Source organism: Sorex fumeus, unplaced genomic scaffold (assembly GCF_029834395.1).
Source record: "Sorex fumeus unplaced genomic scaffold, SorFum_2.1 ptg000035l, whole genome shotgun sequence".
In the NCBI taxonomy this organism is placed as follows: domain Eukaryota; kingdom Metazoa; phylum Chordata; class Mammalia; order Eulipotyphla; family Soricidae; genus Sorex; species Sorex fumeus.
In genome coordinates this window covers 39608847-39618214 of record NW_026606092.1, presented here as the reverse complement: position 1 = coordinate 39618214, position 9368 = coordinate 39608847, and the positions used below count along the sequence as shown (strand labels likewise).

General features: G+C 46.3%; 1 protein-coding gene across 1 annotated transcript in view; it reads right to left on the bottom strand.

Annotated features, from left to right (window-relative positions):
- Positions 1-501: 501 nt before the first annotated feature.
- MARCO (macrophage receptor with collagenous structure) overlaps positions 502-9368 on the bottom strand; it is a 36389-nt gene continuing 27522 nt past the window's right edge. The window contains exons 10-14 of the mRNA XM_056117686.1: positions 4867-4911; positions 3382-3480; positions 2892-2918; positions 2187-2363; positions 502-783 (exon numbers count right to left, since the gene is read on the bottom strand). Of these exons, the coding sequence (XP_055973661.1) occupies positions 653-783; positions 2187-2363; positions 2892-2918; positions 3382-3480; positions 4867-4911 (479 nt within the window). The 3' untranslated portion in view covers positions 502-652. The remainder of the gene's footprint in view (positions 784-2186; positions 2364-2891; positions 2919-3381; positions 3481-4866; positions 4912-9368) is intronic.

Here is a 9368-nt window from a genome sequence, read left to right as displayed (position 1 = left end):
CTCATAGCTCGTTCACAGGGATGATGAAGCAGCCAGCTGATTTGAATCTTTATAGACACACACCTGGGAAAACTAATCCTCACCATTTCGCTTATAAAGTTAATCTTATAAAACGGAATCTACGGAGGACTAGATTTGGAGAAAGCCAGTCTGTCCTAGCTGAGGAACTGGGTGTAGAACCCAATTCCTATTTACCATGCAACCTGGCACCAGCTGCAGGCCAACCTCATCACTGGCCAGTGAGCGGGTCTGTTGGGAGAGTTCCCTGGAGTGAGGCCCTGAAGCTAAGGGCATCACTTGGTTCCCACCCTGGCTTGGCTGAACCTTGTGCAATGGATCCGAACTCCTGGGACCACCCCCTTCCCCCCAGTTCTAAGTTGAGCTGCTACTGTCGTTGTGTGCCTGGGTCTGGGAGGACTTGTTACAGCGTGAGTTGCCCACTGTGGGGGTTGGGGCAGGGCGGGACATAGCAGTAAGAACAGGGAGGCGCAAACTCAAGGGTTCAGCCCCAGCCAAGGGCTGTGCAGTGTGTAGAGCTTTATTAGTGATCTTCACCCTGAGGCTCGGCCGCTCGTGGGACACCTCGCTCAGCACTGGCTTCCCCAGAGCAAGCTGAGTGTCGACGTTCACAGATCCTGGAAGGCTGCTAGGGTCAGCTGCAGGTCACACCGGCATCCTCGCTGTGCTGGCAGTTGTGAGTGCCCCAGTTACTCTTCCTGCAGTCCCACAGGCTGGCCTCGGACCCCCTGCAGGCCACATTATCCAGCCAGATCTGCCCGGTGCCTAGAGAGAGAAGGTAATGGGGGGGCAGGGGGAGAGAGGGGAGTGGGATGGGGGCGAATCCACACTCAGTCCTGAACCGCCACGTGGGGCAGATGCCAGTTGCTCTGGCTTCTAATCAGCCCCGGAGCTGATTAGACTATTCTAATAGTCTGAACAGCTGGACTGTTCTTTAGAATGATTTTGTTTCCGTTCTGCTTTCTACCCTTTGACAAAAGTCTCCTCCAAGTATTTAATACTTGATCCACGCACAATTTGAACTCTCCCCGGGGACTCCCTGCGCTCATCTGTACCCTGCTAATTCGTGACGGCCTTATCTGTCTTCCTCAGGAGCCAGTTTAGCCCAGCTCTAGCCCAGCTCTGAGGACTCATGAGTTCCTCAAGCATCCACTTCCTTCTAAGAAACCTCACTGCAGAGGAAGAGCTCAGAGCAAAAGAGCTGCATGACTCACTCAATGACCAAGTTTCACTGCAGGGTGACGATCTACAGAGACCGAACCTATACCAGGACAGTGCGTATTTTAAAGGGATTTTACGATCCAACAGAACTGATTTAAAAAGCAGGGCTGGAGGGTTGGAGCACTCATACATACAGGGACTAAGGCTTTTTATTTGCATCCCATTGACACTGGTTTGAATCCCCAGCATCACCCAGGATCCCTGAACATAAACTGGGGTCACTCCTAAGCATAGGAGCAGGAATTACCCATGAGTACTGCAAGTGTGGCCCACACTTCAATAATATTAATTAATTAGAAATAGGGGCAGAGTAAAGGCTGAGAGCACTGGGGAGAAAATAAGCAACAGAAGCCACTTCATCTTCCCATCAGGGGAGTCCTTATGGTCAAAGAAATGGTACCAGCCGACGGATTTAATCACTCTGTTCAAAGTTCGGGCCGTCAGTTGATAGACATCGGCCCAATCTCTAGCTACTCCAGAGAGCTTTCCCAGCAGGTTTGAGGCAGTCCTTGATCTGATTTGTTTTTCCTTCCTTCTGCACTTTCTCCTTAAAGATGATCAGGAGTTGAGCAGTCCAGACTTCTAGTCTCCTGAGGTGGGACAGAACCCCCACTGGCCTGCCCTGCATCTTCTCTATTCTTTTGGGACCAATCCCGCCCTTCGAGAGCTGCATCTCACGTACACGCACAGGCTCCAGGGCCAGACAGACACTGAGCCCCGTCAGCTGATCCACTGCCAAGATTTGGCTGCAGCAGTTCAGAGGAGAAAGTGCCTACTTCCTGGGGCTGCCAAGCTGGAGGCATATCAACCAGGCCCCGAGCTGCTTAACTTCTCATTGTCGGGAAGCCATCCTGGACTTCCTCAGCTAAGCCACTTGCAAGCAATGAACACCAACAGCCCATGAGGGAAAGAATCCCCACTCAAGCCACTCCAGGAAGATGACTCACCACCTCCAAAATTGACAATGGCTCTTCCTGAGGCAAAACCCAGCATGCGGCAAAAGACAGTGGCATCATCGTTGTCCCAGTCATCGTCACAAATGGTCCCCCAGACGTTATTATAAAAGACCTCAGCTCTGCCTCGGGAGGTAGTGCCAACAATTCTGACAAGTGATGAGGTTGTGACTGGGGAGAAACACACGCAATTGAGGTGAAGACAGAACTGAGGGCTTGTGTGCAGAAGGCAGGCTCTGTCTTGTGATTTAGGGAAGTTCTGTAGCTAAGAAAAGATACCTGTGTGACCAAAAGTCAACTTTGGCACCTGGCCCATGGTCATGACGCCTTTCTGGTTGACATTGTAAATTATCTGACTGTTTCTTGTCTTGTGTTGTGGAGGAAAGGAAAAGAAAAGAAGAATGGAAGGATAATTGGTGGAGAAAGAAGGAAGGAAGGAAGGAAGGAAGGAAGGAAGGAAGGAAGGAAGGAAGGAAGAGAGGAAGGAAAGGGAGGGAGGGAATAAGAAAGGGGGTAATAATAAGGGAAAACTTGGGTGATCCCCATATATAATAGACAGGCTTGGTTGGAGAATGGGTTCTTATTTTTAGCCAAAGTGAGGAATTTCTCCAAGACCTAAGCCCCGCCCCCAACCACATTCACAATTTTCAAGTATAGTATTGAAGGACACGGATTAAAGAGAATAGAAATAGCATTTACCTCGTTGGCCTTTTTCTCCAGGTTCTCCTATTGTGGGGGGGGGGGGGGTGGAAATCACAGAATTAAAAAAACAAAACAGCTAGGATTCCATCCCCAAGCCTACCCCAGCACTCCCGGCAGTGGAACGTGGTCAGGGGTCAGGGAGGGGTCAGGTCCTTTTTCTGACTTTGCCAGTGGCCTGACCTTATGAGCACTGGCTGTCCCATGGGCAGCAAGAAAGGGGCTAAACCACAGCAGCGAGGAGTCAGGCCGGACAAGGGAGGCACGTTTAATAGGCAAGAGACCTGGAGTGGGACAGAATGTTCTGGGCGGCCATGGAGGCTGTCTGGGGAAGCCAGGGTGTGGCGCCCCTGACTGGACCTTTATGTCTCCACACTCAGTGCCCAGGGCAGTGCCAGCACAGAACTTGTCTGCGTAGTCCACAACTCTCTTCTCTCCCTTACAAGAAGGCCGATGTGGGGGACACACAAACCAGAAACACAGGTCTTACCTTTCATGCCTTGTGCTCCCTTTTGGCCAGCTGGTCCAGAAGCACCCTTGGGACCTGCTGGCCCGGGGGTTCCCTTCTCTCCCTTTGCGCCTGAGGGGCCTGGAGAGGAGAGAGACTGCTGCCCTTAGGGGCTCCACTAGTTCCCCCAAACTGACAGTCTTGGCTTTCCAGGAATGAGTTGTTCCTAAACTCTCAATTTTTCCCTGTGAGTGCATATTTGAAGGGTCAGCCTGGGCCTCAGGTCCAGGTAGGGTGGGAGGCATGGGGGCATGAGGGTATGGAGGGACAGGGTACCAGTCTGGACTCCTGAGTCCTGTGTCAAAGTTGGGTAAAAGTATGGTGAATGTGACTGACAGGATGTCTGAGGCTCCCGGCTGCCATCAGATTATGTTGATGTTCCAGTTAATCTGGGAGAAGTTGCTAGACTACTTCTAGGCTTTGTTTTTTCTTTCAGTAACTTAGAAAGAGGCTATCCAGTTCACAGATAGCCTGCCTTACTTCCTTCCTTCCTTTCTTCTTTCTTTCTTCCTTCCTTCCTTCCTTCCTTCCTTCCTTCCTTCCTTCCTTCCTTCCTTCCTTCCTTCCTTCCTTCCTTCCTTCCTGGTGGGGCTCAGAGGACCATATGGGGAGCTGAGGATGGGACCTGGGCTGACTAAGTGCAAGGCAAGCATCTTACCCACTGTACTTTCTCTCTAGCCCAGAAAAACTATTTCAAGAAATGTCTAAGCCATAGAAACAGTGAGCAGAAGAACTGATCCTTAGTTGGTATCTTGTGAATGGGCAGGGGGTGGGTCAGGGAAGGGACCACTATGACATTGAGAGAGGGAAGTGGTCACTCTGGACCAGGACTGGGTGCTGAAAGGCTGTAGAGTGATATGCATGATAACCTATCAGAAATGGTATTATAAACTACAGTGCCTGAAAGGACACCAAAATAAAGGAATTTTTTTAAAGTGCCTGCCATAGAGGCAGGCTGATGGGGAAGGGGGGAAAGTGGGTATGGTGATGGAGGGAAGTGAACACTGGTGAAGGGATAGATGTTGGAACATTGTACGTCTGAAACAATCATGCACAGCTTTATAATTTATGGTGATTCGATAAAAAAAACATTTAAAAAAATAAAAATGGACCAGGGCAGACAAACAGCACAGAGAGAACCATGCAGTCAGCAGAGGGACCAACCCCAGCCACTGCCCAGCCCAAGGTCACAAACTAACCACAGTTCTTGTGATGTTTTTCACCCTGTGACACCCTCAGGTCTCACCATCTCCTTCCATCTCCTTAGGACACCAAGTTCTGGTCCAGGATAAGAATCTGAGGTTTAAGTGTCAGAGCCCTGATGTGTTTGCCTCCAGGAGGCTGGCCCGGGGTCCACCCATGGGGGATGGTCACAGTTGTGCCTTCAAAGTCCACCAAACCCACCCTCCAAGGTTTTGGCTTTTCCAGGAATCCTTGCGAAAAATTAAACTGGAGCCGGCCCTTTACCTGGAATTCCAGCTTCTCCTTTTGTTCCTTTCTGTCCTTGAAGTCCTAAGACCAGAATACAGAAAAAGGGGGAGAAGATAATAAAACTTAGATATTAGACACTTTTAATCTTAGGCAACCTCTCCCTTTTGTCTGATTAATGCAGATGGAAAGATACATTGGTTCTCTGCAATCATTCATAGCCTCTTTAGCGGACTGTAAAAAGAGACAGGCTGCAGATAAATGGGGACACGGGTGTTGGGGCGAAGAGAAATGCGTTGACTAAGATGCCCAAGTTAGAGAGACCCTGACTCACTTCCTGGCCCAGGAGCAGCCTTGCGGTCTGAATGCAAGCCCTTTCTTTGCTCTTGTATTTTGCAGGAAAACCGTTGAAAGCTTTATGGGAAAGAATTCTTTTTTCTTTACAAAAGACTGTGATGGATGAAGGCTGGTAAGGGGCCACCAGTAGTTTGGGGGTCCTCACCTACAGTTGCTGTTCCATAAAATTTGTTGGTTTATTTCATTGTGGCTGAAGAGTTTTAAGTTGAGAAAATGAAAGCACAATCACTGCCATTATGATCTTATTTGATGGTGCCATGAACTAAGAGCAGCTACTTGGAGAGATGCTGAATGCTTTATCCAAGGTCTCGCGGAGTGATGCAGTGAGGCTGCTATCCCACTGTAACCTCTCGCTCAACCTGGAACCCCTCTATTCCCTCCCAGTATGCCAACACACTCCTTTCTGGACTTACACTTGGACTATTTGCAGGCCGCCCAAAGCTCCTCCCAGCACACCATCCTCCATTCCTTCCCTGAGCTGTCAGACTGGAACTTGCATCACAATAACCACACAGGACTTGTTGGAAACCATTCTCTAGGTCGGGTGGATTTGGGATGGGTCTCTGAGTCTCTGCATTTATAACAAGGTGCCAGGCGACTCTGCTGTTGCTGGACCACAAACCACATTTTGTTGGACCACAAAGTCACCCTGTCCTAAACTCATCTCCTCTGTTCTCTGGGGAGCGCGCACAGTCCACCACCCAACTGTTTCTTGTCTCAGAGGAACTCCCAGGCCCTCCCAGCTCTCACATCAGTGCTCTCCCAGAGCTGCAAGATCTTCATAAAAAACCCTTTGAAAGCCTGCTTCAGGAGCAGGGGGAGGAGGCAGTTGGGACAGAGAAGGAACCAATGTGGCAATGATAGTTAGGAATGATCACTCTGGATAAGAACTGTGTGCTGAAAATAAGTGAAGGAACAAACATGATAACCTCTCAGTATCTGTATTGCAGACCATAATGCCCAAAAGGAGAGAGAGAGAGAGAGAGAGAGAGAGAGAGAGAGAGAGAGAGAAAGAGAGAGAGAGAGGAAAGGTGCCTGCCATAGAGATAAGGTGGGGTGGGGTTGGGGTGTGGCCGAAGAGAAGAGAAATTGGGGGCAATGGTGGTGAGAAATGTATACTGGTGGAAGGATGGATATTGGAATATTATATGGTTGAAACCCGATCATGAATAGCTTTGTCACTGTGATTCACTCACAATGATTCAATTAAACAAACAAACAACAAAAAAAAAAAACAAAAAAATACCCCTATGGTGTGTTTATATAGACTGGCTATAGGTTTTATTATCAAAATACCTCTCTTCAAAGAGACAAAATTGGAACTGAGTGTTGTGTGATGTGTCTCAAAGCCTCACTGGGCTCTAAGTAGAAGCTCACTTAAGTTGCTGCGCTCTGATCGGCTGATGGAGGAACAAGTAATTACTTCTCCATAGATCACTGGAGCAGGGGGAGGGAGGAACAGCTGAAGAGTAGACTTCATAAGCCTACGTTGTAAAACAGCGCTGGAAAGCAAACTGTGTTTACATGGTCATCACTTATCAATCCGAGAGGGCACGGTGTATTTACTTACAAGGTGCTTATTTAGAGAAATGATCTTCTCTCAAGAAAGGGATTTAGCATCATTCAGAAGGACATATGCACACCGTTATTTGCTGCAGCACTTAGCACAATAACTAGACTATGCAATCAACCTAGGTGTCCAACAACAGATGAGTGAATTATGAAGATGTGGCATATGTGCACAATGGAATCCACTGCAGCTGCAAGGAGGGATGAAATCATGCAATTTTTTTTCAAGTTGGGTGGAACTGGAGTATATCACGTTAAGTGTAGTAAGTCAGAAGAAGAAAGACAAACACAGGATGATCCCACATATCTGTGGTATTTAGAATAACTGGACAAAGGACTATGAGGGGGATACAAGGATCATCCTTCACTCTAGAGTATAGAAAGAGAAGACCAGGAATTAAAGAAATTCAGGGGGAAGTAAAAAGAAAAAAAAGGGAAGTAATGGGGAAGGGAGCAACAGGTCTCAGTCACATCAGTACTATAGAAGTGGGGTGTGTGTGTGTGTGTGTGTGTTTACGCAATAAATCACACAGAGAATAATACTGTAAACAGGAGGTATGAATAACAATAACTAAGCTTAAAAATAAGCTTTTCAGGGGCAGGAGTGATAGTACAGCGGATAGGGCGTTTGCCTTGCACGCGGCCAACCCTGGATTGAATCCCAGCATCCCTTATGGCTGAGCACTGCCAGGAATAATTCCTGAGTGCAAAGCCAGGAGTAGCCCCTATGCATTTCAGGGTGTGACCCAAAAAGAAAAAAAATGCCTTCCAAGGAGATGGATCGGAGGGTTGGAGGGAGTTACCAATCTCACACTGACAGGATTGTATACATAAAAATTCAACTGTGAATAGCTTTGTAAACCACGTTACCTTCATTAAATAGAATAAATGTGGATGAAGGTCTGGAAAGAGGACACCTGATATGCTGATAGGGCATTGCCCTGCATGCAGCTGACCCGATTTGATCTCCAGCATCCCCTATAGTCTCCTGAGCCTGCCAGGAGTAAGTACAGAGCTAGGAATAACCCTGAGCATTGCTGGAGGTGGCCTCCAAAAAAACAAAAAATGTGAATGAAAACAAAGGAAAAAAAGGAGTTTAGATAGAGAACACACACCTGTCTCTTCTTTAATGCTCAGCTGAAAACCTATAGTGTTTCTGATCCCAGAAAAAAAGTCATATTTTCAACTGATTGCAAATTGAGAGAATCCTGGGCTTATAGATTCCCATTCTACAGAGGAAGAGGTTGAGTCCAGTGACCTCAGTATCTACATTCTGTCGGCTAGTGAGACGGGGTCATTGACAAATTGAGGCGAAGGGCCTACATTAAATATTTCTGATTTAATGTAGAAATTTCCAAGAAATAGTCTTAAATGCCATTCTATCTTAAAGCTAAGTGTGACCTGGGAAATTTAGAATTAATCATAACAATTTAGGCAAACTAAGCTGTGTGGCAAATTTTGGGAAGTTCAAAATTCTGGGCCTAAGCAGACTTCTGAGGTATCTCCAAGAAAATTTTTATCTTGAAGGAAAATGAGGAGACATTTTATAAGTGGCAATTTAGTAATATGATTTTGTAGAGTTTAATAAATTCTTGGGCTTACCTCAGTACTCAGATATAGGAAATGGAATTAACTAAAATATTACACATACGTTCTAGGACTTACTACTATGGATTATTTTTGTTGCTGTTGCTTATTTTTAAGATAAAAAAAACCTCCAAAATACATATGAGAAAATGGGTTCTAAGTTATTTTTACTTTGGTTTTGCCTTGAAAGTAAAAGAACATAGAAAAGTCACATTCTCATTATATTTTAGACAGTAAGGATGTCGAGATGCAGAATTTCTGATGAGATTGGTTTTGGAGAAGTTAAATTTGGGTTGCTTCTAAAATCATTTCAGGAGGTGAAAATGACAAAAAGGAATGCCATGATTACAGGTTGAAGCCAGTCATCCTCATTTCCAGACAAACTATTTTTCAAGATGGCTAAGAAACTTAGAATTAAAGTGAACTCTGTTTTGTTATAGCATTTTTTCTTCACTTTTTGCTGTTTCTTTTTTTTTTGGCAAAAACATTTTTTCTTTTGCACAATCAAGTGATTTTATAATTATTTTAAAGATCAAACGTTGAGAAAAATGAAATTTGGGGTCGTCAACACCTTGCTTTGTGATAGTAAAGGAAATTGTTGTTAGAAAAATTTCTGCTGGGGTCTGAGCAGTAGTACAGTGGGTGGGGCATTTGCCTTGCACGCAGCCAACCTGGATTCAATTCCCAGCATCCCATATGGTCCCCCAAGAACCATCAGGACTAATTCTTGAGTGCAGAGCCAGGAGTGATCACTGAGCTTCACTGGGTGTGACCCAAAAAGCAAAAAAAAAAAAATTCTGCTGGGTGGTAATGCCCAACTGAGTGGATTGTGCCATTTATCTTCCGGAATGGAGTGAGTTTCCTTTTGCCATCTTTGATTCTCTCTTGACCTGGGGAAACACTCCTCTGGAACAGGTTGTAGCTTAATTAGTGGTTCTTGACCACAGGCACACTGAGCCACTGAGCCATGATTTAACTATTTACAGTTGGGTTGGTTAAGACGGGACTGAGGGAGATTCTAGTTTTTC